The following is a 21,162-nucleotide window of genomic DNA, read 5'->3' as shown; positions in this document are numbered from 1 at the left end:
AGGCCACAAACGCCGTTTTTCATAATAAAACTATAACCTTAAACCACAACTAAAATACTGTATAACCCCCCCCCATCTCTTATATGAGATGAACAGATTTTAATGATACAGAAGACCTTTGCTGATGACTTGAACCATTTTTATTTCCCTTTCATGCTTTTAATACAAATTCATGAATCAACTGTACAAGTTATGTACAAGAAATATTATTTTTTTTCACATAAACTAGAAGGTGAGCAATGTCTGCAACACAACATATCACGTCAAACATCAATATCCACAAAAATCTTTCCGTTAAGACTTTGCTTGAAGAGGCTTCCTTATAAGAGTTTGTGTCAATGATTTGAAGGTGTGAGCAGCAGACTGAAGCATCTCAACAGTTTTTAAACTTAAAAAGCAGCTTTTCAGGACAGCAGCCGTCGTGAAATTACTGACCACAGCTCAAAGTAAAGCCGTTACATTTTTGCAACATGTTTGTGTCGTCCTCCCATCGACCATTAATTTGGGACAGTAACCCGGGTAACTCAAGTCGCTTAAAAGTGCTGATTACAGAAAGCTGTACAACATTCAGTTTCTAAACTTGTTCTCTTATGTTTGCATGAAGTGTTGCACATTGGGGTTATTACAGTAGATAACAAGGCCTACATACAGTACATGTTATATAAAGTAAGGGCCGTTACACCTATAATATTAGTGTTTGTTGACACCAAGTAGGATAAGAGAATGGAACCACACAAATTGTAAACAGAGCTGTATGAAAATGAAGCAAATGAGACAACCTGTTTCTTTACCTGCGTCTACATTTGAAAAAGTCTTGTCTATTCTAACAGAAAATGACCCACATGTGGGTCACAATCTGATCCTTTTTCATATATCCCTTTGATGATACAAACGGCTGGACAATGCAGTTGACCATGAAGGCACTGTGAGGGAACTGGTACGCTGACATAAGCTGAATCACAGTAGCTCAAACTGCCACAAGACAAACACTAGTTTATTTACAGCAGTGCTTGCTGTCCATCTTTCTCCACGCTTGTATTGGCTGCGCCTGCTGCACAGTTATGGTTTCTGGTACCATGTGGCATTGAGATTTACTCCTCACCCTGCCTCCACTTCTGCGTCTCCTCCTGACGAGCATCGGGGTGAATCTGGTTCCTCATCCCCCCGAGCACGTTAGACGTGGCTTCAGTGGCCATAATGAGGGGCTTAACCACCGCCGGCGGCAGCTGGCGGAGAACCCCGCCGACCGCCCCCGTCATCCCGCGCTGCTCGTGCTCTCGCGTGGCCGTGTCATAGATGGTCAGTGCAGTATCTGTGATCCCCTGTAAGTGGAAACACCATGACATCGTTACTTAAAATTTAAACACAAAATCCATCCATTAATGTAAAAAGAAGTGAGCATATTGGTCATTCCTCTTCTGGGTCTGTTTACCTCTTTCACCACAGTGTACGCTTTGGCTACACCTTCTCTAAGGTCCACAGGCTGATGAGCCAGTCCATAATGGGAGAACCGTTTTATCCTCTTTGTGTCTCTTTCATCTGGCACTGGAGACACCATGTCATAGGCCGTCTCAGCTGCTGCCTACAGACACAATAACAAGTCATTTGATTCATGCCTTATGAAGGAATTAGTATTAAACACTTTTAGCGGAAGATGACTTTACCTGGATGGTCCGCACCATCCTGTTGGTGAGCTCCAGAGCAGCCATAGCAGTAGAGGTACCGAAGGAGGCAGTGCCACGCTGAAATCCACGGACTATCCGGCCGTCCTTTCTGTACTGCTCAATTGGGAGCCAGACCAAGTCCCTGAGTCCATGAACTGAACAAAACACTGGTCTTAAGAACAGGGCAGTACTACATGCGACAGACGTACCTGATTAAGTGAGCTCTCACACTGTAAACAACTTCCACAGCGCTTAATGAATGAGATCATCTTAAAAAACACAGGCTGCGTCTCATTCTACACCTTTAACAATGAAAAATTTAGATTTTATTTGTACAATGTTAGTTCGTCCTAACACTTGCAGAGAAGACACCTGACCAAGTGTCTCTGAAACAAACTTTAACAGGGTGCAGATAGTACAAAAATGACGTATAGCATAGTAAAAGAAAGTGTAAGACATTTGTGTGGTAAGACATTAAGAACCTGTGACTGGGTTAAGAACAAGTGATTTACTCACCAAGTTTTACCAGAGTGTGAATCGGTGCAACACCACTCAGTATTCCTTGAAGCTGGTTCGTCTTGATGTCATTTAGCCACTCGTTTATTGCATAAGAGAACAGCTTATCCACACCTAGTAACCTGAAATACAGACAAGTGTTACCCTCCTACGAAGAATTAATATTGGTAGAGAAATATAAAGTGTAATACATCACTTTATATGAGTGGAATTTGCTCACATACTGTCTCATTAGAGATGAATTAAATAGATATTCTGAGAACATACCCTTGTCTGTAGCACAACTGCCTCAGTTTCAACTCTGAACAATTCAGCTGTGTCAACCCAAAAATGATTCCTGCAAAAGTTCCCTGAGACAAAGTGTTCATAAAGTTATTCATAAAACACTAACATTCATCTAATAATAATTGCAGACTGAATCCGTTTGTCCTCTTATTGTACCTGGTCCATCGACACATGTTTGCCATGGTAATCCAAGCGAATAGGAACCTCAGAGGTAAACCGAAACTCCCTGTTAGGAACAGAAGGCGTTACCAGAATTAAACAAGACATTTGGGGAGTTTAAGGCTTGTAAAATCTAGTTATATACTACGGACCTAAAGAAGATGGGTTGGTCTGTGAAGGGGGAAGCAGATGCTTCACTGTCGTTCACTTCTTCCCTGCCAGATGTGGAGAAGCCGTTGTGGCTGAGTCGTCTCTGAGCGGGAACTGAAATGATTGGGGCTGGATCCTGACTGCTGCTCGTCTGCTTGGAGAAGCTGCAGGAGATCTCTGGGGCCGCCGCTTTCTTTGTGGTGACACAGACGGCTGCAAAACAAAACCACAAACAGCCATGAGCTGAAAGCACGATTTACAGCAGTAGGCAGTTTGCGTAAATCATTGGTCTTACTTTCTTGGACAGGCGGTGAGAAGAACTCAACTTCAGTAGTAAGACTAGTAAAGAAGTCCTTCAAGAAGAATAGTGCGTCCTTCAAACAAAGAAAAAAAAGGAGTCTGTCACTTAAACGCTACAGATGAAGCTTAGAGTCTGCCGTATCTCTGACACACTGGACCGATCGTCTGTAACGGTTTGTACCTGATCAATATTGAGGCGAAGAGGCATCAGAGAGACTCGTAAACAGCACTCTGGGGGAGCCTGGCCTGACTCTGGACACATGTGCAGCGCCTTAACAGTCAACTAAAAAGAAAAGCAATCATTAGGTTAAAACAGGCAAAGTATTTTGACCGTTTTGAGTGTGTTGCCATCCTCACCATGTTAGAATGGGCTTTCCGGGGCATTTCTTTGCTTGAGTACAAGTAGAGAAACTTGTTCATCTGTGAGGTAGCCAGTCTGTCTCGAATCTCCAGGTCCTGCACAACAAACACCTGCCGGGACACCGGCTGGTCGGCTGCTGAACGCGACGCTACTGGCGACTGTGGGTACACTTCATGTTGGAATCTCACCTAAGGAAATAATAAAAGAAAAACTAAATGGTAAAGAAATCTGTATTTATTTGGCCTCTGTTTGACCTGTGTGACAGTAAGATTAACTACTTTGCTGAGCTGGATCTCCATGAGGATGTCAGGGTTCCTTCCTCGTCCACCAACCGCACGCCCTGACGCCTTAACTTGTCTGACGGGAGTTTGAGAGGGGGAGCTGTGAGGTGTTGATCTGCGAGACGCAGAAAACAAAAATCAAGTCTGTTTCCCTTTAAACAAATTTAAACTGGATCCACAGTTAAATGGTTCAGGGCTCACCCCCGGCTCCTGGCAGGAGAGGCTGTGGAAGTTACACTCCCAAAGTCTTTTCCACCATAAAGATGCCAGATGACAGAGATCTCCTTGATGAGGTAGCGAACCTCCGGGATGGGAAAGTTCACGGCTCCGCGGCTGGAATCGCTCCCATACAGAGGCTGACTGAAGTGGTCGTCTTTGATTTCCACCGGGTCCGAGGTAAGTCGTTTAACCACCGGCTCCTGATCCCGATCCTGAAACACATCATTTCTTACAATAAGGCAAACTGATCGTCGTGCGATGCGGCCGATGCAACTGCCACAACAAGCGTGAGCCGACCTCTCCTCTGGAACCCGGAGTTTCCAAGATGCAAAAGTCGTCCGTCTCTTGGGCCAGATTAGGAGCTGGTGTGATGAGAGGAGAGGGAAGCATGGGGTAGGTAGGACTGGACTCTTGGGTAAAATTCCCACTCTCATCTGGGAACAGGAACAGGTCCGAGCGAGGTGGGTCGTGGTCCTGAATCTGCTCCTCACGTGCACCTGCACATAAATGCATAAAATATCATTAAGTAATATGGCAACCCTCATGGAGCTACAATGCTCTATCACCGAGACAACTCCTCACCGTTCTGCTGTGGTGCCGGTGCGTGCTGCCCATCAATCTCCTCCATGGCTTCACTCATGAGATCCTGCAACATCTGCTGCTCAGTCTCAGCGAGCAGTGAGGTTTGAGATGTCGGCCGGCTGGGAACCTCCGCCTGTCCAAAAGCACACTCGCGCTGAGCATGTGTGACTGGTTTTGCGATGGTATTGTAATTGTGAATCACCAGATGATGAGGGCTGTCACCACTGACCTTGCCCCTTTGTGTTGTGCTGCTGTGCTTGGCTTCTGGTTCCGTAGGGGGGAGTAAGTCTCCATAGCTGGCGACGTACTGGATGAGGTTCATGAGGGCGGCGCAGGAGTCCGAACACGTCCTAATGTGAATCACGTCACTGGAGCAGCGCAGCTCAAATCTGGGCTCAGACTATCAAGAGATAAAGAAAACGTGTTTGTTTTTGTGAACGTCAAATACTTTGTCCATAGGTAGGTAAATCTTACCAGTTTCCCATCTGCTCCAGGCTTGACAGCCGTAATCCTTAGTTCCAGCGTTCCCATGTCCACCACTTGGACATAGTCTGCGATGAAAACCAAAAGCAAATATCGGTCAAATCTTCATGTAAACGCGTTGAACAGTTCATTCAAATTCATCACTGGAGTCAACTTACCGCGCACTAGGTTGACAGAGACGGCGTTACTCTTGTCTGAGAGGAACAGAGCAGCTTCATCCAAAATGATCCTGAAAGTGACACGTTATTACACATAAAGGGTTGACATCTTTACTAGATCTCAGTTACAATTACACCCTTCAAAGCTTTTACCTGAGTGTTGAGGAGGAATGGTCCAAAGAGACACTGCTGGAGATGCTGAAAGTCTCAACAATCAGTAGTGATCTGAGTGGCAGGTAAAGGGGTCTGTCGACAAAAAACAAACGTCACGTTAGAAAACGGATAATGAGTCATGATTTTGTGATTGTTCTGAATTCTCCTTCACCTGTAATCTAGAGAGCAGCTCCATAGGTGTAGATGTAGAGTGGTGACGGACGTAGGAGGGGCATAACCCAACACGGGTTCATCGGAAACATTCAGAAAGTCAACAATCTGTGGCATATAAATCGGCAATAAGACTACAAACGTTGGATTTTATGAACATTTTCTTCATGTGCTCTTTAAGGTTGGACATTTAGCGAGATGGTGGCCTCGGTTAGTTTTACCTGGTCGTACCAGCCCATGCTGGGGGGGACCACTCTGTGCTGGAGTGTCGCTCCCCTCACTCCAATAGCAACCAGAAACTCCTGCATAAAAATGAACAACCAAGGTGAGAAACAAAACCAAAGCGAGAGGCTTGATTAAAGCTGTTATAACTTGCTATAATGGTCTTAAAATTGTAAGTTTGGGTCTTAGGAGTTTCAACAAACTGAGATTTAGGAGGAAATGTTTAAGAAGAGACAACGTGGTAAATCTAAGGGGTTGCAAGTTTTTTTCCCCTTTCTGGTTTTGAAAAGTTTTAATGATGATTTACATATAAAATCTTTTATTCAGTATATGGTGCTGAACCTTTTAGAAGAATTTCCTGAAGTGAGAAAAGAACAACACTCTCTCTGTAACACAACACGTTCCCATACCCGCACCTTGATGTTGCGCTCTGCGTTCTGCGACGAGATCTTCACAGCGACAGACACCATGCTGCGTGCTTCCAGACCAATGCCCTCTGAGGGTGTGGAGGATCTTTCTGGGGAAGTCTCAGACTGGTAGATGGTCGGCTCTAGCCAGTGAGGATGTGTCCTGCATGGCAACTTGATGTCCGAGAAAGCGGTTCCTCCATCAACTAGTCCTGTACGGAGACAGCATCGTTGTAAAGCAGTGCTCTACGTAGTTTATGTCACATTTAAACACCAATATAGTAATATTTTAGCATTATACTAACTGAAAACGGCTTACCTTGGTGATACATGCAAATGCTACCGGTATGGAAGCAGATGTAGTGTTGGTCTTTGTAGCCTTCATATTGAGTGACACTGAACAAAACGGCATTTTTCATCTCCAGCCAGAACTCTCCGTGTTTGTTTTTCAGCACAGTTCCGTCTTCCTTCTGCATCAAAAACAAGCATCTCAGCCCAACTTTGCTCACCACAAGCTCTTTGAACTGGTTGTTTTCTAAGTCACATCACAAGGAATGTGAGTTTACCTTAGCGTTGGCTTGAAGAGCCACCAGGCCGTGATTGACGCTGAGGATGACGGAGAAAAGGCTCTGGGAGGACTTGCTGTGGGGTTTGGGCTTTTTCTTCTTACGAGATCTGAGGCCCATATCTGAGGCAGGGGAGTAATAGTGCATGTTCTCCTCTTCTGAGCCGCTGCTGTCCTCTGCAAGAGCACCGCAGCGTGTGTTTATGAGCAGACACGCTTTAGGATTTTACCACCACAAAATGATGTGTACTGTCTTTTATCGTCTCACCCTCGGGACCAGTCGAGCGGAACTGGCTGAAGCTGTCCTTGGAGTAAGTGTTGATCAGCTGGCTGGCGACCGAGAGCCCGACTCCGTACGGCATGTTCTCAACGGTCTCCACCGGGGATGGAGCGGTGGGCTCCCACAGCAGCAGGTCATTGTTTATTCTGAAATATTGAGAATATGCATTTTACATGTTAAACAGGTTGGGATCAGAACAGATGGATTATGTTTACTCTGGCTGTCTGCTTTCTAATGGCAGCTTCCAAACGACGCACCTGTTGTGTAATTTTTCATAAAACGCCTTGCTCGGAAGCGCCAGCTGCACGTTGGGGAAACACAACTCGAGGACAAAACGAGAGTTGTTCATGGTTTTTTCCTGGAACTCCGTCATCTCGGCGACATCGCCAGGAATGACCATCTGGAGAAATAAATAAATAAATAAATAAACAAATAAAACTGTGAACACGGGTCACGTCACCACCTGCTGTGTCAACAGGTTAGGTACGCAAAGCAGTTCTCTCACTGCTGTTTGCATAATAATGTGTTTGTTGTCGATCAGCCAGAGAATATCCTCGCTTCTGAATGCAAATGTTTCCACCTATACGGAGCACACCTGTTGTGGGCTGATGCCCTGTTCAAAAATGTGAGACCCATTTAGCCATTAAGCAAATCTGAAAGGGGATGTCTTCAAGCTACTGTAAGATCAAACATATCCCTCAATTTATACCGTGTGTTATTGAAGCCCCTACCACAAACTGGTATGTTCAAAAGTGTGAAAAGTTGGTGCTTGGTAATCAGCTGACCTTTGTTTGTAACCTTGTTCTACACCAGGATTGGACATGTCTCCTACACCATTCATTTATGTGCAATGAATGCTTAGAGTCTCCACATCACATTCAGATCCAGTTGGAGGAAGATTGCTTTTCAGTAAACAAACTGCAACATTTTTGAGTTGTGCAGGCCTTTGTCCGTGACCCACCTCTTCATTCTCATACATGACCCTGCGTGAAGAAAAGGGCGACGGCTCTGGTTTCCCAAAGTCACACACATCCTTTAGCGAGTGAGAGGCCCCTTCCTCCTCTTCTTCTTCCAGGGAATGGTCCTCAGCCCCCTCGTCATCTTCAGCTGTCACGCGCTCGAGGATGGAGTGGACGGCCGTGGGGTTCATCTTGAGCACAATCCTGGTCAGAGAAATTTAGTAAGACTGAAAGACACCGCAGACGGGACAGATCAGTCCGAGGTCAGTTATATAAATTTACCTCGGCCAGTCAAATTTCACACTTTCAGATGTCGACATGTCTCCGTCCATGGTGTTGGACACTCTGAGGAACCGGACAGGTGGTTGATCCGGCTCCTCCTGGAACTTCCCTGTGTAAATGCAGCATAACAGAAGACGGTGACGAGCAGCCCTACAGCCAATAAACGATTTCTTCAGAGGTGAGTTCGAAAAGTGACGTACCAGTAAGTTCCTTGAACGTGAGCTCCATTTTGGTTTGGTCAGGTGAACTGCCGCCCATGAACTCTGTTTTCACCTCCAGGTCTTCAAGCTCGAGGTGAAGTATTTCTTTCTGCAAGGACTTCTTGAACCAAGGGCCCCTTTCTTGATCTGAGCGCAGGTCGGGGATGGGGAAACGCACTGCGATGCCAAGCACCGGGGCATTGACTGTCACCGTTACGTGACAGTTGGTGGGAGTGCGGCTGTCGTCAAGGAAAACCTCTGTGAAGGCCTTGTGCTGTGAGATTTGTATAGAAAGGCAAAGATGGAGCTTCAATACAGTGTTTCTATCAGACGAGCCAGTAATGGACATCAACAGAAGTCAAGACCCTCACCAAACTGACGTGCTTGTTGTAAGATGTATACATGTGGGAAGCCATCATCTCTGTGGTGGCGAGTTTCTGAGGTTGCAGCAGTGAGTTGAGACGGTCCACGATGCTGATGTCCAGCTCAGCACGCACAGCGCCCAGCTCCACCTGGATCTCTGCTTTTCTTGGGATTGTGCTGAGACGCACCTGGCCGCCCTGCACAGTGAGGCGAAGAGTTAATGATTGAAAAACCATGCGGGAAAAAGCATTTGAGTGTTTAAAGTCCACTGTGTGAAATTTAGGGGGATAAATCGTGAGAAATGGAACTTAAGGAGCCACTATAGGTTTTTCTCTACTCTTAAAGTTGAGGTTTCATATTAGACTAATAAATGCAGTTACCTGAGGACCTCTGCGCTCAGCCTGTTTGTAAAGCAGGTGAAGGCAGGTGGTAAGCGGCGCATCAGCATTGGCTGTGGTGTCAAATGTCAGGAGCTGAAGTGTGACAGACAAACTAGCGTCAAACACTCTTCGAGTCAAGCCAGCCGCATCTTTCAAGTGTTCGATATGCATAAGCAGTGTTCAACCAAAGCTTAGTGTGCTGAAAAATTAGCTTAGTTCAGGGTTGAAGGTCCAACCTCTGTGTACTGAATTCCTCTTTGGGAGCCGCCGATGACGGCCTCAGAGGGGAAGAGACACTCCAGAAACTCCATCTGGTTGAGGGAGATGTCAGTGCTAAAGGTCCGCAGGCTGGATCCCTGACAGTGCTCGTAGCTGATCTTCAGACCCTGCCCCACAAACCTGGAAACGCGATCCCAAATCAGACAGATTTACACATTCAACTCACAAACCTACTCGTGCAAAAAAGTAAGACAAGCTTGCCCAACAGCAACTAGCAGAAAACGAAGCGCACCTGAGGTGGTCGTGGGGGCAAGCCTGATTAAACACTGTCCGAGACTGAAGAAAAGCAGCCGGGTCGAGCTGGCCCGGGCCCACTGTGCTGAAGAAGTGTGCAGCCATGGGGCCGAGGGGACTGGGAGCAGCATGTGGAGGTGGCAGCGGATCAATATGGAGAATTGAGACAGCCAGGCTGCTCAGCGTCAACTTCAATACCAGCTCTGGCCTTGACTCATCGCCGTGAGTTTTGGAGAGATGAGCTAAAACATAACAACAGACACTGTAGTCCAACAATAACCACGCAGGGGTTTGTAGCTTTTCACTGAACTTCACCACAACACTTCACCAATAGATTTCTCTGATTAGTGGTTACTTTCAACCGTGCACAAGGAACTAATCAGAGACAACATCTGATGCAATCAGTACTTGCAATGAAAACATGCAAACTTCTTTCCTTCCCCAAAGCCAACGTTCACACGCAGACAGACATTTAATAACGTATGAATGTAAGTGAATGTATGTGTCTGTTAATGTGCTGTAGAGCTTACAGGTTTGCCTCAATAACTTGGGAGGGAGCTGCGAGTCACGTGACTGGACAGGAGTTTCACTAGTTTGCTTGTCTCTTTGTCGTGGCACATCCATGTAGTCATCCCACAGAGTCTAGAAGCACAGAAACACACAGGTGAGACCATATTAGGAGAACACTAAAAACACTTTCACCACACAAACTAAAATATCTATATTCAGTATTCATTTGTACAATTTAATATGTTGTCAGGATAAAAGATTACATGACAAATAGAAGACTTACGGTGGCATTTCCAGAGGGAGATTCTCCTGGGGAGGCAGAGTAGTTACTGTTGAGTGACAAGTCCAAGTCTACAGTGGGGGGTTCACCCAGAGGAGGGAGGGAGGACAAGCTGTGAGACATGTCCATGTCAGCCATGGAAAAGAACACGTCATCTACAAAAAAAATATAGTTTTCATGAAAAGGGATTCAATGACACTTGACTTCCAGGAAAATATACAGATGACAGGAAACAAGTCCAACCTCGACTCGACACAGTTCTGGTGGTCTGGCTTTCAAAGAGGTCGGGGTCGACTCCAGGCACAGCAGTGTCCTTCTTCAGACACCGGTTCAGTTCCATATGGAGCCGATACTCATCCTCTTGCTGTATGGGGCGGCTCTTCCTGTCCTTAGCCCACTCCTGAGCGCCTTCACGTGAAGAGCGAGAAATGACTAGTGTGATGACGCTGTTACTCTGTTTGCTCCAATGGTTTTTCTATCATCCGTAAAGAGGGGAACACTTACCTGAACCCGAAAAAGCTCCAAACAAGTCCAAAAGGAGATGAACTTGCCGCGGAGACAGAAGAATAATCAATGTATCAATGTGTCCGACGACATCCAGCTGAAAAGCAAAGTAGGCAAACAGCTCAACGTCTGGTCAAGGGCAATAAATAACCTGGGATATTTTTAAAAAATGTTGTGCTAACCTTTGCTCCAGGCATAGCTAGGTTGTTTTTTAGGGTGAGAGACAACTCTATTTTACCACCAAGGCTCCCAACCTGCACAGGTTCAAAGGGCGTTGTAGACGACAGAGGCTCCGTGAACTGGGGATGAGGCTCGCATATTATTTTAGGATTCCAGCTAGGGGAGAGTTTTGGCTCAGTCTCCTGCAAAGTGAAAGGAAAAGTTTTCTAAGGGCTTACACGTGGAACTCCTCTGGGCCTAATTTCAAATGCTGGCTACACCAACCGTTGCAGCAGGTGAAGATTTACAACCCGCACGAGACACATCTGAGAACTCGTCCCAAAATACAGTGATTCCTTCCATCTGAATGTTTTTATGAGCAAACGTGGTTGGCTGATGCACATTTACACTTGAACTCTCCTCGCCAGTTTCATCACAGTAAACAATCCTAGAGACAACCACAACACACAATTAGTTTACAAAAACACCTGCAATAAAATCTTTTACAAAATCTACTGGGTAGGGCAATTTGTCTGCTTCCATTTATGATGATGAAACAAAGTGACAACAAATGCTTTAACTTTAAATTACCTGTTGTTCCAGTGACTGTCAAAACTTACTTGTTGATTCGAATCTCAAGAGCAATTCCAGTTTTAGAGTTTTCTGGAATGTGTTCGACTCTGAGAACAGTGTCCAGAAATGTCACTTTGACTCTTCTCAGAACTGCAAAACAGGAAATTAAAATATATTTCTTCATGCAGTCTTACCGGCTGAAATTTGCTGAACGTCGAAAAACGGCACAGACACAACGTACCTGTCTCTATCGTTTCTGCAAACTTCTCTAATCCTTCAAATGGCTGGAAGGTCTCTCCCATGTCGTCAGTGAGTTTCTGGCTCAGGCATTCTTTGGCGAGCTGCATGCTGCTTGTCATGAAACTGGACCAGTACATGGGCTCGGTGCCAGATGCTGGAAGTACGACCACGGTGACACATTTGCTTTTATTAGGAAAACTCAACCGCTTTCCTTCCACCTCAAAATGTTTCTCCCTGATGGTGTTGCAGAGGCACATAATGCAGTATTTTCTTACCCACTCTTGGTCTTGGTCTGAGCACCATCTCCAAACCCTTGACCTCGAGGGCACAGTTTTCCTGGAGCAGGGCTGCCCATGGGACCGTTAGAGAAATAGTCTGGATGAACCCTGTAATTACCTCAAAGGGGGCATCGGCCGTCTCTAGAAGCTCATTGAGCGACTGGGGAAAAGAAATAATGCTGAAACTTCTCTTGATTCATATTAATTCTTTTTTTTTTTAACCAAATAAATGAATCTGCTGAATTTCCTGCAAGAGCGATAACACGACACATACCCATTTATCCAGTGGAACTTGTGCAAGGGACCCCGTGCCTAGATAAAGGTCAAGACTGAGCTGATCCAAGCTCAGCTTCTCTTGTAGAAAGTTGCCCAGGTATCGATGCAGGAGGTATCTGCAGGCCCGCTTCTTGATGGACTCAGAAAATGGCCAAGGCATCTTGACTTAACAGGTCAAGAGTAGACAGGTAATGGAATGGGTGCTGAGGCTCTGTGACTAAATGCTGTAGCTTCCCAAACAGCTAGGGATTATCACTGGTGTTACAGTTGTGTCATCCTGTCGACTTAAGTATCGAGAAAGCGTGAGCTCAAACATCCTTGATATCCCAAGTCTAGGGACACTCTGGAGGATGTGTCGACACTCAGTGATACGTGTAGGAATTGGTCCGACTCCAGTTTGCTGCACCTACAGAAAACATATGGAGCCCCCCTTTGTAATCTGACACTTGACACAACATGTGACTTGACACGACATATTTACAACACAACCGAAATCAACAAGCTCCATTAACTGTTGATAATAACTGTGTGACAATTCAAGATAGTTCAACTATTATAATTTGCTGCTGGGTATCGTTGTCATAAAGTACAATTGCATTAACTGACCAAATACCGTTTGTGTGGCGCTAAGCGGACGTCTGCCCTACTTTTAGAGCCAGTGTAAACCTGCAAATCATGCGTGCTAAAACGCTGTTAGCATGCCACAAAACCTGCTATTTCCCACCCACCTTTAGCGACGTTTACTTACACACAGTTGTCATGAACCGACGAGAGCTGTGCCACAACTGACCTGATGCCTAGACAAAGGCATGTCACGGAGCTAACTAGCCGGCTAGCAGATGTGAGATAAGCTAGCAGACGAGGCTGTCAAAAAAAAGGCAACATTAGCATAACCGGCTAGCGTGGTAGCTAAACACGTTAGCTAGCAAGCTAACCCAAAATCCAACAATTGCGAAAGTTCTCGACCCTCATAAGTCAAGTGTACACGGCCACAAAAGCTAAACGCACAGACACCGGGAAGATGGGCTGAAATGCTCGAGTCAATGAGAGAAAATTGAGGATATTAGTGCAGCTCTTAAGTTACCTGCTAACTGAGTTGTTTACAAACACTTTCATGACTCCGCACTAGGGATGTGCGGATCGATACAAAAACATCGATACCTCCGATACCAGCTCTTTATGCTCTAAAAATCGATTCTCAAATCAAAATATCGATACCTTTGATACTTCATTCATTTAAGGTAATGCGACACATTAATAGGAACACAAAGGAAAGTAACTAATCTACTGAAGTTGTGGCAACACAACAAACCTTTTGCCATTTATAATGATGCAAGTTTTCATTTTTATAGTAAGATAAGATAAGCAGATAAGATAAGATAAGATAAGATAAGATAAGATAAGATAAGATAAGATAAGATAAGATATGCCTTTATTCATACTACAATGGAGAAATTGTCATTGTTGACAGCAGCAGAGACATTCAGCAATCACAGACAGTGCGAGCAGTGCACATATGGGACTAAAAGAATAAAATACAAGAATATAAAATATATATATTACAAACAAACAAGGCAGTGTTCAAGTAAGTAGTTCTTGATTATGAAACAATAATTTATTTTTATTAATTAATTTACCATTGTTTTTGCTTTTGATTTTTTATTTATATATTTATTATATTTTTGTATAATATATTTATTATATTTTAATATTTTGTATGATTGTCTCCTCAGTTTTTTCTGTATAATAAATGAGGCCACCTCAATATACGTCAAAATTTAAAATAAATAAATTAAGTACTCTTGCATTCTTTGTGAAGCTAGGTTTTGACATACACTTCTTTTTAGATTTACCAGACACACTGTAGTGTAAAGTGTATTTTGCACATAGTGTATTTGTACGGTATCGGATCGGTGTCGCCGATACCAATCTGAATCTTACTCAGTATCGGATAACAATGGAAATCGGTGGCATCGAACTCCACTGCTCCGCACGCGCTCAGGGGTGGGATTAGACAGTAGCGTCACAGCATGGCGGAAGTGTCGGTGCACGGAACCCTCTCTGGGTCCTGATGTTTTTTTATGTAGTTATTTCATTGACACTTCAAATAAACTAGACACAGAGAGCAGTGCACGTTAATGTGTTTGTTTCCTCTGACCTCCCACGAGTCAGAGCGTCTGAACATATTTATTAAGTCCTGGTGACGCCTGTTTGGCTGGACCTTGTCTCCACGGAGAGCTCAGAGTGGGCTGGAAGCTTCCACGGCCGGAAGAACACAACCAACGAGGAGGTAAGGAAAAACAAACGCAGTTTAGTTAGAAATCCTTTCTGCTGCACGTTCAGACCAAACCAGCCATTGTTGTTATAAATGATAATCACCATTAACGTTTTAAGTTTAAACTGTGCTTTGGGCGATCAGTTATTTAGAGTAAATTAGGGGATTATAGTAGTTTAGCCTAAAATGTAGCAAGTGCTAGCCACCCATGTTCGCCTTCTAGATCAGCCTAGAGGTCTGTATGAGGGAAATAAGAATTTTGCATGAAACTTAAACATTGGTGTAATATTAATTAATATGTCTGTGTATGGACAGTTATCAGATCCATTCGCTTCAACTAGCTGTACATGGGTTGTACTCATGAGAGTCCTCAAGATGTCACTGTTGTTTATCGAATAAAATCCTGCTATTACGTAAATTCATTTAATAGTTGCTGCACAAGTTAATGCCACACACACTTACATCAGTTAATATAATTCTGGTGATTAATACACAAAAAAGGGTCAATTTTTTTTCCTGCGTTAACTAGTATTGTTAAATATTTACATGTAAGATTTTCAGTGTAGTGTTTTAGTTTTCATTTATTTTATTTACTTCTTATATTACTTATATTGCTACCTTTAGGATACCTGTACTTAAATACATTTACGTAATTAAATACTGTCCACTTTCATCAGTTTTAAAACTGTATAAGTAAACATCCACTAGATATTTTGCCAAGTCTTGTCAGCTTAAACCACAGTGTAATTCCAGTCTAATAGTAAAAAATTACGTACGTTTCTCGTACGATAACAGTGGTTGCTTGGATGTGTTTTATTGTGACAGAGAGGATGGGTTAAGTTAAGGCTGTTGACTGTCTTTTCCCATCATGATGAATGGTGACAGTGCCACGCATGAAGCAACAGGCAACAGCTGATCTGACATGCGGGAAGAAGGCTCCGGCAGGAATTCGTTGCGCAATTTTGACAGGATTCAGCTTACTCAGCAACTCCGCCGGGGTTAAGCAACGCAAGATGTAAACATGTAGATTTAAATAGGGCGTTTCTTTGAGTGGCGTAATGAGTTGCAAACTGGGATCCATTTGGCCTTATCGGTGTGCTTAGCCAGGCATCTGATTTCAGTGATTTTGGGGGATGGAAACAAAAGCCTCACTGCGTCTAGTCTAGTGTTTAGTCACACAGTCTCCAAGAGGTCTGTCATAATATGTATCTGAGTCTTGCAATGTTCTTTTATATATATATACTTTGTTCCTCCATAGCACGTTCAATCTTTCCACACAGGATGTTTTATACTAAAAAGAGTCTACGTTGCATTTAAAAAAAAAAAAAAAAAAAAGATTTTCAGAGAGCAGCTGACCTGTCTCACTTCTCTTGTGAGGCTACATCACAAGGTCTACAACTGCATTATAGCCCCGTATATGTTACACCGCTGCTGACGCTTAGACAAAGATGCATTATTTTTTCCCTTTTTATGAGCAAATGTTAGAGTTTCAGGTTAACCCTATGCACACACTTATCATTCCTGTCAGCTCAATACTTAACCGGGATGATATTCCCATGAATGAAAATGTAGCTTGTAGTCGTGAAGGCAAAGACCAACACATCCTTATCTGGTTGCTGGAGTGTACTCATGAGGATGTGGGGAACATGTATCGTTTTGGAATTTGAGAAATTTTCTCCGTTAGATAGAGAAATATGTTCCAAGGTCGTGTCAGCGGATGTTGTTGTTGTTGTGCTGCAGGGCATGGAGGTAGACTGCCAGCCCGAGGAGTCCATCGTCTCTGCTTTTGATGAGGACTCAGTTGAGCTCGGCGACGTCAAAGACATGCGGCTGGAGGCGGAAGCGGTGGTCAACGACGTCCTCTTCGCCGTGGCCGAAATGCACGTGTCACAAAATCTCAACTGCGCGTCGGATGTCGCCTACATAAATGTGGAAACAAGAGAAGGAAACCGTTATTGTCTGGAGCTCACGGAGGCCGGACTGAGGGTAAGATCCTCAGACAGTGGCTCCTTGTTCGGTTGCTCAGTGCACAGGCTAAATGGCTCGTTTATCCACAGGTGGTGGGCTACGCTTTCGACCAAGTGGACGAGGAGCTGAGCACCCAGTATCACGAGACTGTTTACTCGCTCCTGGACACGCTCAGCCCGGGCTACAGAGAGGCGTTTGGGAACGCCTTGCTCCAGCGGCTGGAGCGGCTGAAGCAGAGCGGACAGTAAAAAAAGCACCAAGACCCTGCATAAGTCGTACGAGCCGGTGGCGACGTTCGGATATGAGCCAATAATAACCGCGTGGTCAAATACCCTAGCCTAATATGTGATGTCTAACTGCCTAGCTGCCACTACAAAAAGGGTGACCCTGCCCTATCAACTTCAGCTTTTGTTCCGAGCTCATGCCATTCAGTGACTTCATGTTAGGTTTAGTGATTGCTGCTGCTTGGCTCCGTTGGGATCTGTTGCGACATTTTGTTGCTCACGTTTCACTGGAAAGATCTTTCAACAAATTTGTAACAGTGCACATTATTCAGGATTTCTGCTCCTTTTATACTCATTGAAAAAAAACAAAAAATAAAAACAAAACAAAAGCTCTGAGTAAGTATTGAGTATATTGATAGAGCTCCAGTTACACCTCCTGCCTTGCTTGCACTAAAGCTGTGACCTGATATCTGCTCAAATATAACCGACTATTTTTTATTCAGCAGGTGTGAAAGAGTTAGAGCTGTAGTCTCACGTAAATACTGCCTTAACGACTGACTTTTAAGAACTTAAACGAGCTCATTAACTTCCGTTTTACTTGGCTGAGGTATTGGTATGCTGTGGGGCTCTCATCCCTCGTGGATAACGAGGTCAGAAACAATAGAAACTTATTTCAAAAGCTCTGATTACTTTGTAAAATAAGGGCACACTATTCAGTCGCACTCGTTAAGTTGTGTTCATACATCACTTATATTTCTTCCTCTTTACTGCACAGTGCATCTCAAGCTTGAATTTTAGATGTTAGCTGTAAACGTGAAACTTTTTGTTGTATTCAGACTTTTAGTTCTGGTAATATTTGAAAGGGTCGTGTAGAGCTGCTTTAGCTTTAACATAACATACAATTTACAGTACAAGTGACATTTGACTACAGTGTTATCTACTTTAAGAAAACTTCTTCCTTCTGTGTTCATACTTTCATTCCTTGCTTTGGGCCTTTACTCAGACCAATAAAATCTCAGAACTGTCTCCGCCTCCAGGTTTCTTATTCAATTTTATGGTGCATGCAATGTTTTCCGCAGAAGTAATCATTTAGTTCTGCCTGATATGCATTTCCTTGTCAGACCAGTACAGAAAGTTCACTTTCCGCCTCCGACACACTTAGTTTGACGTCTTCTCATTTGTGTGTTGCAGATATTTCAGTAAAAGTAACCGGTTCAAAATTTATTAGCGCCAACACCGATTTAAGTAGCTTAGTTCCAGTTGCCATCGTTTAGTTATATATATACACACACACACAACCACATAGTGGTTACCAAGTGTAGGGTGAGTCAAAGTTCATAGAAATATCAGTAACCAAAAATGACTCACCGCTGTGAAATGCATGTCAAAATAACCTGTGGAAATTGAGTTCATGGAATTTTAAAGCATTTCCTCCATCGATGGTTGTGGTCAACACTTACTACATCAAGGTCCACTTAGACTTAAATGATTCACACGGGAAATTAGTGAAGGCAGCTTAATTGTGACAAGATGAGCTGTTACACAGCTGGATAGAGTAAGGTGTAAAAGATGTTCTGTAGCGTTCACTATGGCAACAGATGAATCAGTCTGGCGCTCGCTACAACAGACTGTTTACACTTTAGTAAAGTGCTTTCACTGTTCAGCTGGAAGGTCCATTCTTCGCTAATCAATCCACAATACTCCGTACACATTGATTTCTTTATTAGATCCCACCCCCCCCATACAATTTCCAACAGGTCAGGTAAGTACATGGTCAGTAAGAAACATTACAAAACTTATAGCGAAGAAAAGGTACAGAATGTACTTTTCCCTGACTACACAGCAGCCCGTAACACATTTGCACTGTAGTGGAATGCAGTTGAGTCATTCACACAATAACACTAATTTCTCATCCACATCTCTTAAAATTAACAGCACAAATATATATATATAAATGTGCCTTTTATTTCAGCAGGATGTAAGATGCGTGTGCAGCCAAGTCTTGCGAATAAGTGAAAGACACTTAAAATCAATTTGATGAATCATTAAAAAGATCTCGCTGGAATCATCGACATGCTTTAGGTTTTACGCAAAGCTGAATCCCTTTTTAAAAAGGAGAGGTATAGTGGCTAGTTTGACACAGGTTTACACGATCTGGATTGGAAACTCGACGCAGAACAAGTCGCTGTTGGTGTCGTCTCTCAGTTCCCACTTCACCACCAGCTTTATCTAGAAAAATAGAGTGAGGTCAGTTAGATGCAGCTTTCAGGAAATAGAGAACAAAAAAAAAAAAAAAAAGGAAGCAAAACACCGGTGTGTCCCCTCTGTTGATTTAAGATAAAATTTGTTGTTCAGACCACAAAAAAAAAAAGAAAAAAAGAAAAAAAAAGAACAGAAATTACACAGAGGTATAAAGGTGGTCAAATCTATCCAAGTTACTCAGGCAAAACTGAAGTCCAATAAGATGCAAGTACAAAGGGGAGTCATAGCAGCCCTCAGTAACGGGTGCAAAGGATTTGATGCATGTGTTTCACACTTGACATCTCATCATTTAATATCTGAATAGGCAGAAACTGAAGTTTGCCTTCTTAGGGAAGCAGAAAAAAGGAACCGTTACATTACTTCCATCTGCCTTTTAGCTGTGGTCCTTCCAACATGCTAAGCAAATTTTCGTAACATAAACCCACATCCCTTATCTAGTGCACATCCATGCCATAAAAAGCACACACAGCGGAGCTGGACCACAACATGATGGCAATGACACGTGCGCAACTTACTGCGGGATACTCGGACTTCACAGCTAGTGTCGCCACATAGTTGTACATCTGCTTCTTCATGGGACACTGGATTCCAGACTTGCAGCCGTCTGGGTTGGGAATAGCGAAAGGGATGGGGGCGCCGGCGATGATGCCGTGAACCACAGCTGTGCTCGTCTTGGACTCCACATCTTTTAGATTAGAAAATAGATTTGTGTTATAAAAATAATTTACATTCTGGAGAAGCGCTCCTTAAAAGATGCAGTCCACTCACTGCTCATGAATGTAACGTTGACACTGTAGTCTTGTCCTCTGTGTAGCTGGCATGGCTGGGTAGGACACGGTTTGACATCAACTGTGGCCACTTTTCCAGTAGCGGAGCCTGGAGATGGACATGGAGACAAAGAAAAAAAAAAAAACATTTATTTTAAATGTGCACCATTTATAGTCAGGGTAAGTAAGTCACTGCAGACGATCCATTAGTTTTATAGCCAGGTTACATGAGAAAAGCAATACGTGCAAAGGTTCAGGCACTGTTTTAATAACAATTTTTGTTCCAAAAGGCTCCAACTAATGGTGTCAAATGTCAGGCGTTTCTGAACCATAAAACTGTAACGTTAATCAGTACCTTTACATTGACACACTTTTCAACAGAAACTGAAAGACATTATTACTAGCGTGAGTCACGCAGCTATTTGAATCTTTAGTCGTCTCCAGTACATTTCACAATAGATGCAAACGCTCACCTAGAAAGTCAAGTTGAAACTTACCGCAATCAATGAACTTCACTTCGGCACAGGTGAATCCTATCAAGCACAACAAAACGACCAAACCGGCCCGGGAATCCATGTCTCTTATGTGTGTGTGTGTGTCCGCCTAAAAGACAGGAAATAAGTTGACTATACCAGAGCAGTGAAGTCAAACAGTCAGCACAAAGTGTTTAATAATCATATGACGTCTGGGATGTTTCCCCACAATGCCCCTGTTTACCAAGTTTAACATAACGAAAAAAGACAACGACAACCGGTTGAATACTTGCCGGGATGGTAACCAACAAAAATACTGACGATTGTAACTAATAAAGTAAGAATATATATAATTAGACCTTAAAAGGACAAACCGTACCGCTGAAACAACTCCAGACCTGGTGCAAGCGTCGCCTTTTCCCTTCCCTGTGTCACGCGATCGGAACGACGCCTTTTTATCAGCGCTGGGTGTTTTTCTTGCCCGAAACTTAGCCTGTCAGGAAACTCTCTTTGTGTTAGCAGCCCGCCTCCTGCGCTATTATTGGACCGTCAGAAACATCAGACATTACCACCGACTTGTGTTGGAATTCACGCCCATCGCCGTCACCTTAACAACAACAGGAAGGAGGTGGACGGAGAGGAAAACCGTAACTGAGCCTGGCAGGCAACACTAGGGGCAAGACGAAACCCACAGACCTCTAGATTGTCAAATACAACCAA

General features: G+C 43.8%; 3 protein-coding genes across 7 annotated transcripts; 1 reads left to right on the top strand and 2 right to left on the bottom strand.

The window, feature by feature from the left end:
• Positions 1–117: 117 nt before the first annotated feature.
• atg2b (autophagy related 2B) lies at positions 118–13,618 on the bottom strand. 5 transcript variants are annotated; one of them, XM_047611496.1, is made up of 43 exons: positions 13,558–13,618; positions 12,472–12,879; positions 12,195–12,357; positions 11,921–12,073; positions 11,727–11,829; positions 11,392–11,554; positions 11,130–11,309; positions 10,948–11,044; positions 10,687–10,851; positions 10,447–10,598; positions 10,184–10,295; positions 9,652–9,895; positions 9,377–9,539; positions 9,141–9,233; positions 8,769–8,957; positions 8,398–8,671; positions 8,198–8,306; positions 7,918–8,119; positions 7,214–7,356; positions 6,945–7,102; positions 6,678–6,853; positions 6,431–6,581; positions 6,115–6,323; positions 5,704–5,784; positions 5,484–5,590; positions 5,312–5,404; positions 5,159–5,229; positions 4,992–5,068; positions 4,747–4,917; positions 4,518–4,650; positions 4,233–4,432; positions 3,918–4,147; positions 3,714–3,831; positions 3,432–3,623; positions 3,256–3,357; positions 3,070–3,148; positions 2,777–2,987; positions 2,622–2,691; positions 2,448–2,530; positions 2,181–2,302; positions 1,665–1,819; positions 1,433–1,582; positions 118–1,322 (listed from the first exon to the last, which is right to left on the bottom strand). In XM_047611496.1, the coding sequence occupies exons 2-43, from the start codon at positions 12,631–12,633 to the stop codon at positions 1,092–1,094; spliced, it is 6,237 nt and encodes a 2,078-aa protein (XP_047467452.1). In that variant the 5' UTR covers positions 12,634–12,879; positions 13,558–13,618; the 3' UTR covers positions 118–1,091. The 5 variants fall into 5 exon arrangements, with proteins under 5 accessions (XP_047467452.1, XP_047467454.1, XP_047467453.1 ...); XM_047611498.1 differs by lacking the exon at positions 13,558–13,618 and adding an exon at positions 13,202–13,550; XM_047611497.1 differs by lacking the exon at positions 13,558–13,618 and adding an exon at positions 13,222–13,550.
• An 866-nt stretch (positions 13,619–14,484) lies between these two features.
• Positions 14,485–17,965, top strand: LOC125024251 (gsk3b interacting protein). The gene is made up of 3 exons (XM_047612010.1): positions 14,485–14,763; positions 16,489–16,734; positions 16,806–17,965. Exons 2-3 carry the CDS (start codon positions 16,492–16,494, stop codon positions 16,962–16,964), a joined length of 402 nt encoding a protein of 133 aa, XP_047467966.1. The 5' UTR covers positions 14,485–14,763; positions 16,489–16,491; the 3' UTR covers positions 16,965–17,965.
• Positions 17,966–18,645: 680 nt separating this feature from the next.
• Positions 18,646–20,990, bottom strand: LOC125024250 (NPC intracellular cholesterol transporter 2-like). Its single transcript, XM_047612009.1, has 5 exons — positions 20,822–20,990; positions 20,467–20,572; positions 19,971–20,078; positions 19,718–19,887; positions 18,646–19,169 (listed from the first exon to the last, which is right to left on the bottom strand). The coding sequence occupies exons 2-5, from the start codon at positions 20,543–20,545 to the stop codon at positions 19,086–19,088; spliced, it is 441 nt and encodes a 146-aa protein (XP_047467965.1). The 5' UTR covers positions 20,546–20,572; positions 20,822–20,990; the 3' UTR covers positions 18,646–19,085.
• Positions 20,991–21,162: the final 172 nt, after the last annotated feature.

Source organism: Mugil cephalus, chromosome 17, assembly GCF_022458985.1.
Source record: "Mugil cephalus isolate CIBA_MC_2020 chromosome 17, CIBA_Mcephalus_1.1, whole genome shotgun sequence".
NCBI classification, from domain to species: domain Eukaryota; kingdom Metazoa; phylum Chordata; class Actinopteri; order Mugiliformes; family Mugilidae; genus Mugil; species Mugil cephalus.
Note: the sequence above shows the minus strand (reverse complement) of the source record. Positions and strands in the feature narration are given on the sequence as shown.

Coding starts and splice junctions, on each gene's coding strand:
- LOC125024250 (XM_047612009.1), bottom strand. CDS start 20,545: ATGGATTCCCGGGCCGGTTTGGTCGTTTTGTTGTGCTTGATAGGATTC. Junction 20,079..20,466: donor AGTGAAGTTCATTGATTGCG/GTAAGTTTCAAC, acceptor GTCCATCTCCAG/GCTCCGCTACTGGAAAAGTG. Junction 19,170..19,717: donor TGAAGTCCGAGTATCCCGCA/GTAAGTTGCGCA, acceptor CTATTTTTCTAG/ATAAAGCTGGTGGTGAAGTG.
- LOC125024251 (XM_047612010.1), top strand. CDS start 16,492: ATGGAGGTAGACTGCCAGCCCGAGGAGTCCATCGTCTCTGCTTTTGAT. Junction 16,735..16,805: donor TCACGGAGGCCGGACTGAGG/GTAAGATCCTCA, acceptor GTTTATCCACAG/GTGGTGGGCTACGCTTTCGA.
- atg2b (XM_047611496.1), bottom strand. CDS start 12,633: ATGCCTTGGCCATTTTCTGAGTCCATCAAGAAGCGGGCCTGCAGATAC. Junction 8,307..8,397: donor CACGTTCAAGGAACTTACTG/GTACGTCACTTT, acceptor GCATTTACACAG/GGAAGTTCCAGGAGGAGCCG. Junction 5,230..5,311: donor CATTCCTCCTCAACACTCAG/GTAAAAGCTTTG, acceptor TGTCACTTTCAG/GATCATTTTGGATGAAGCTG.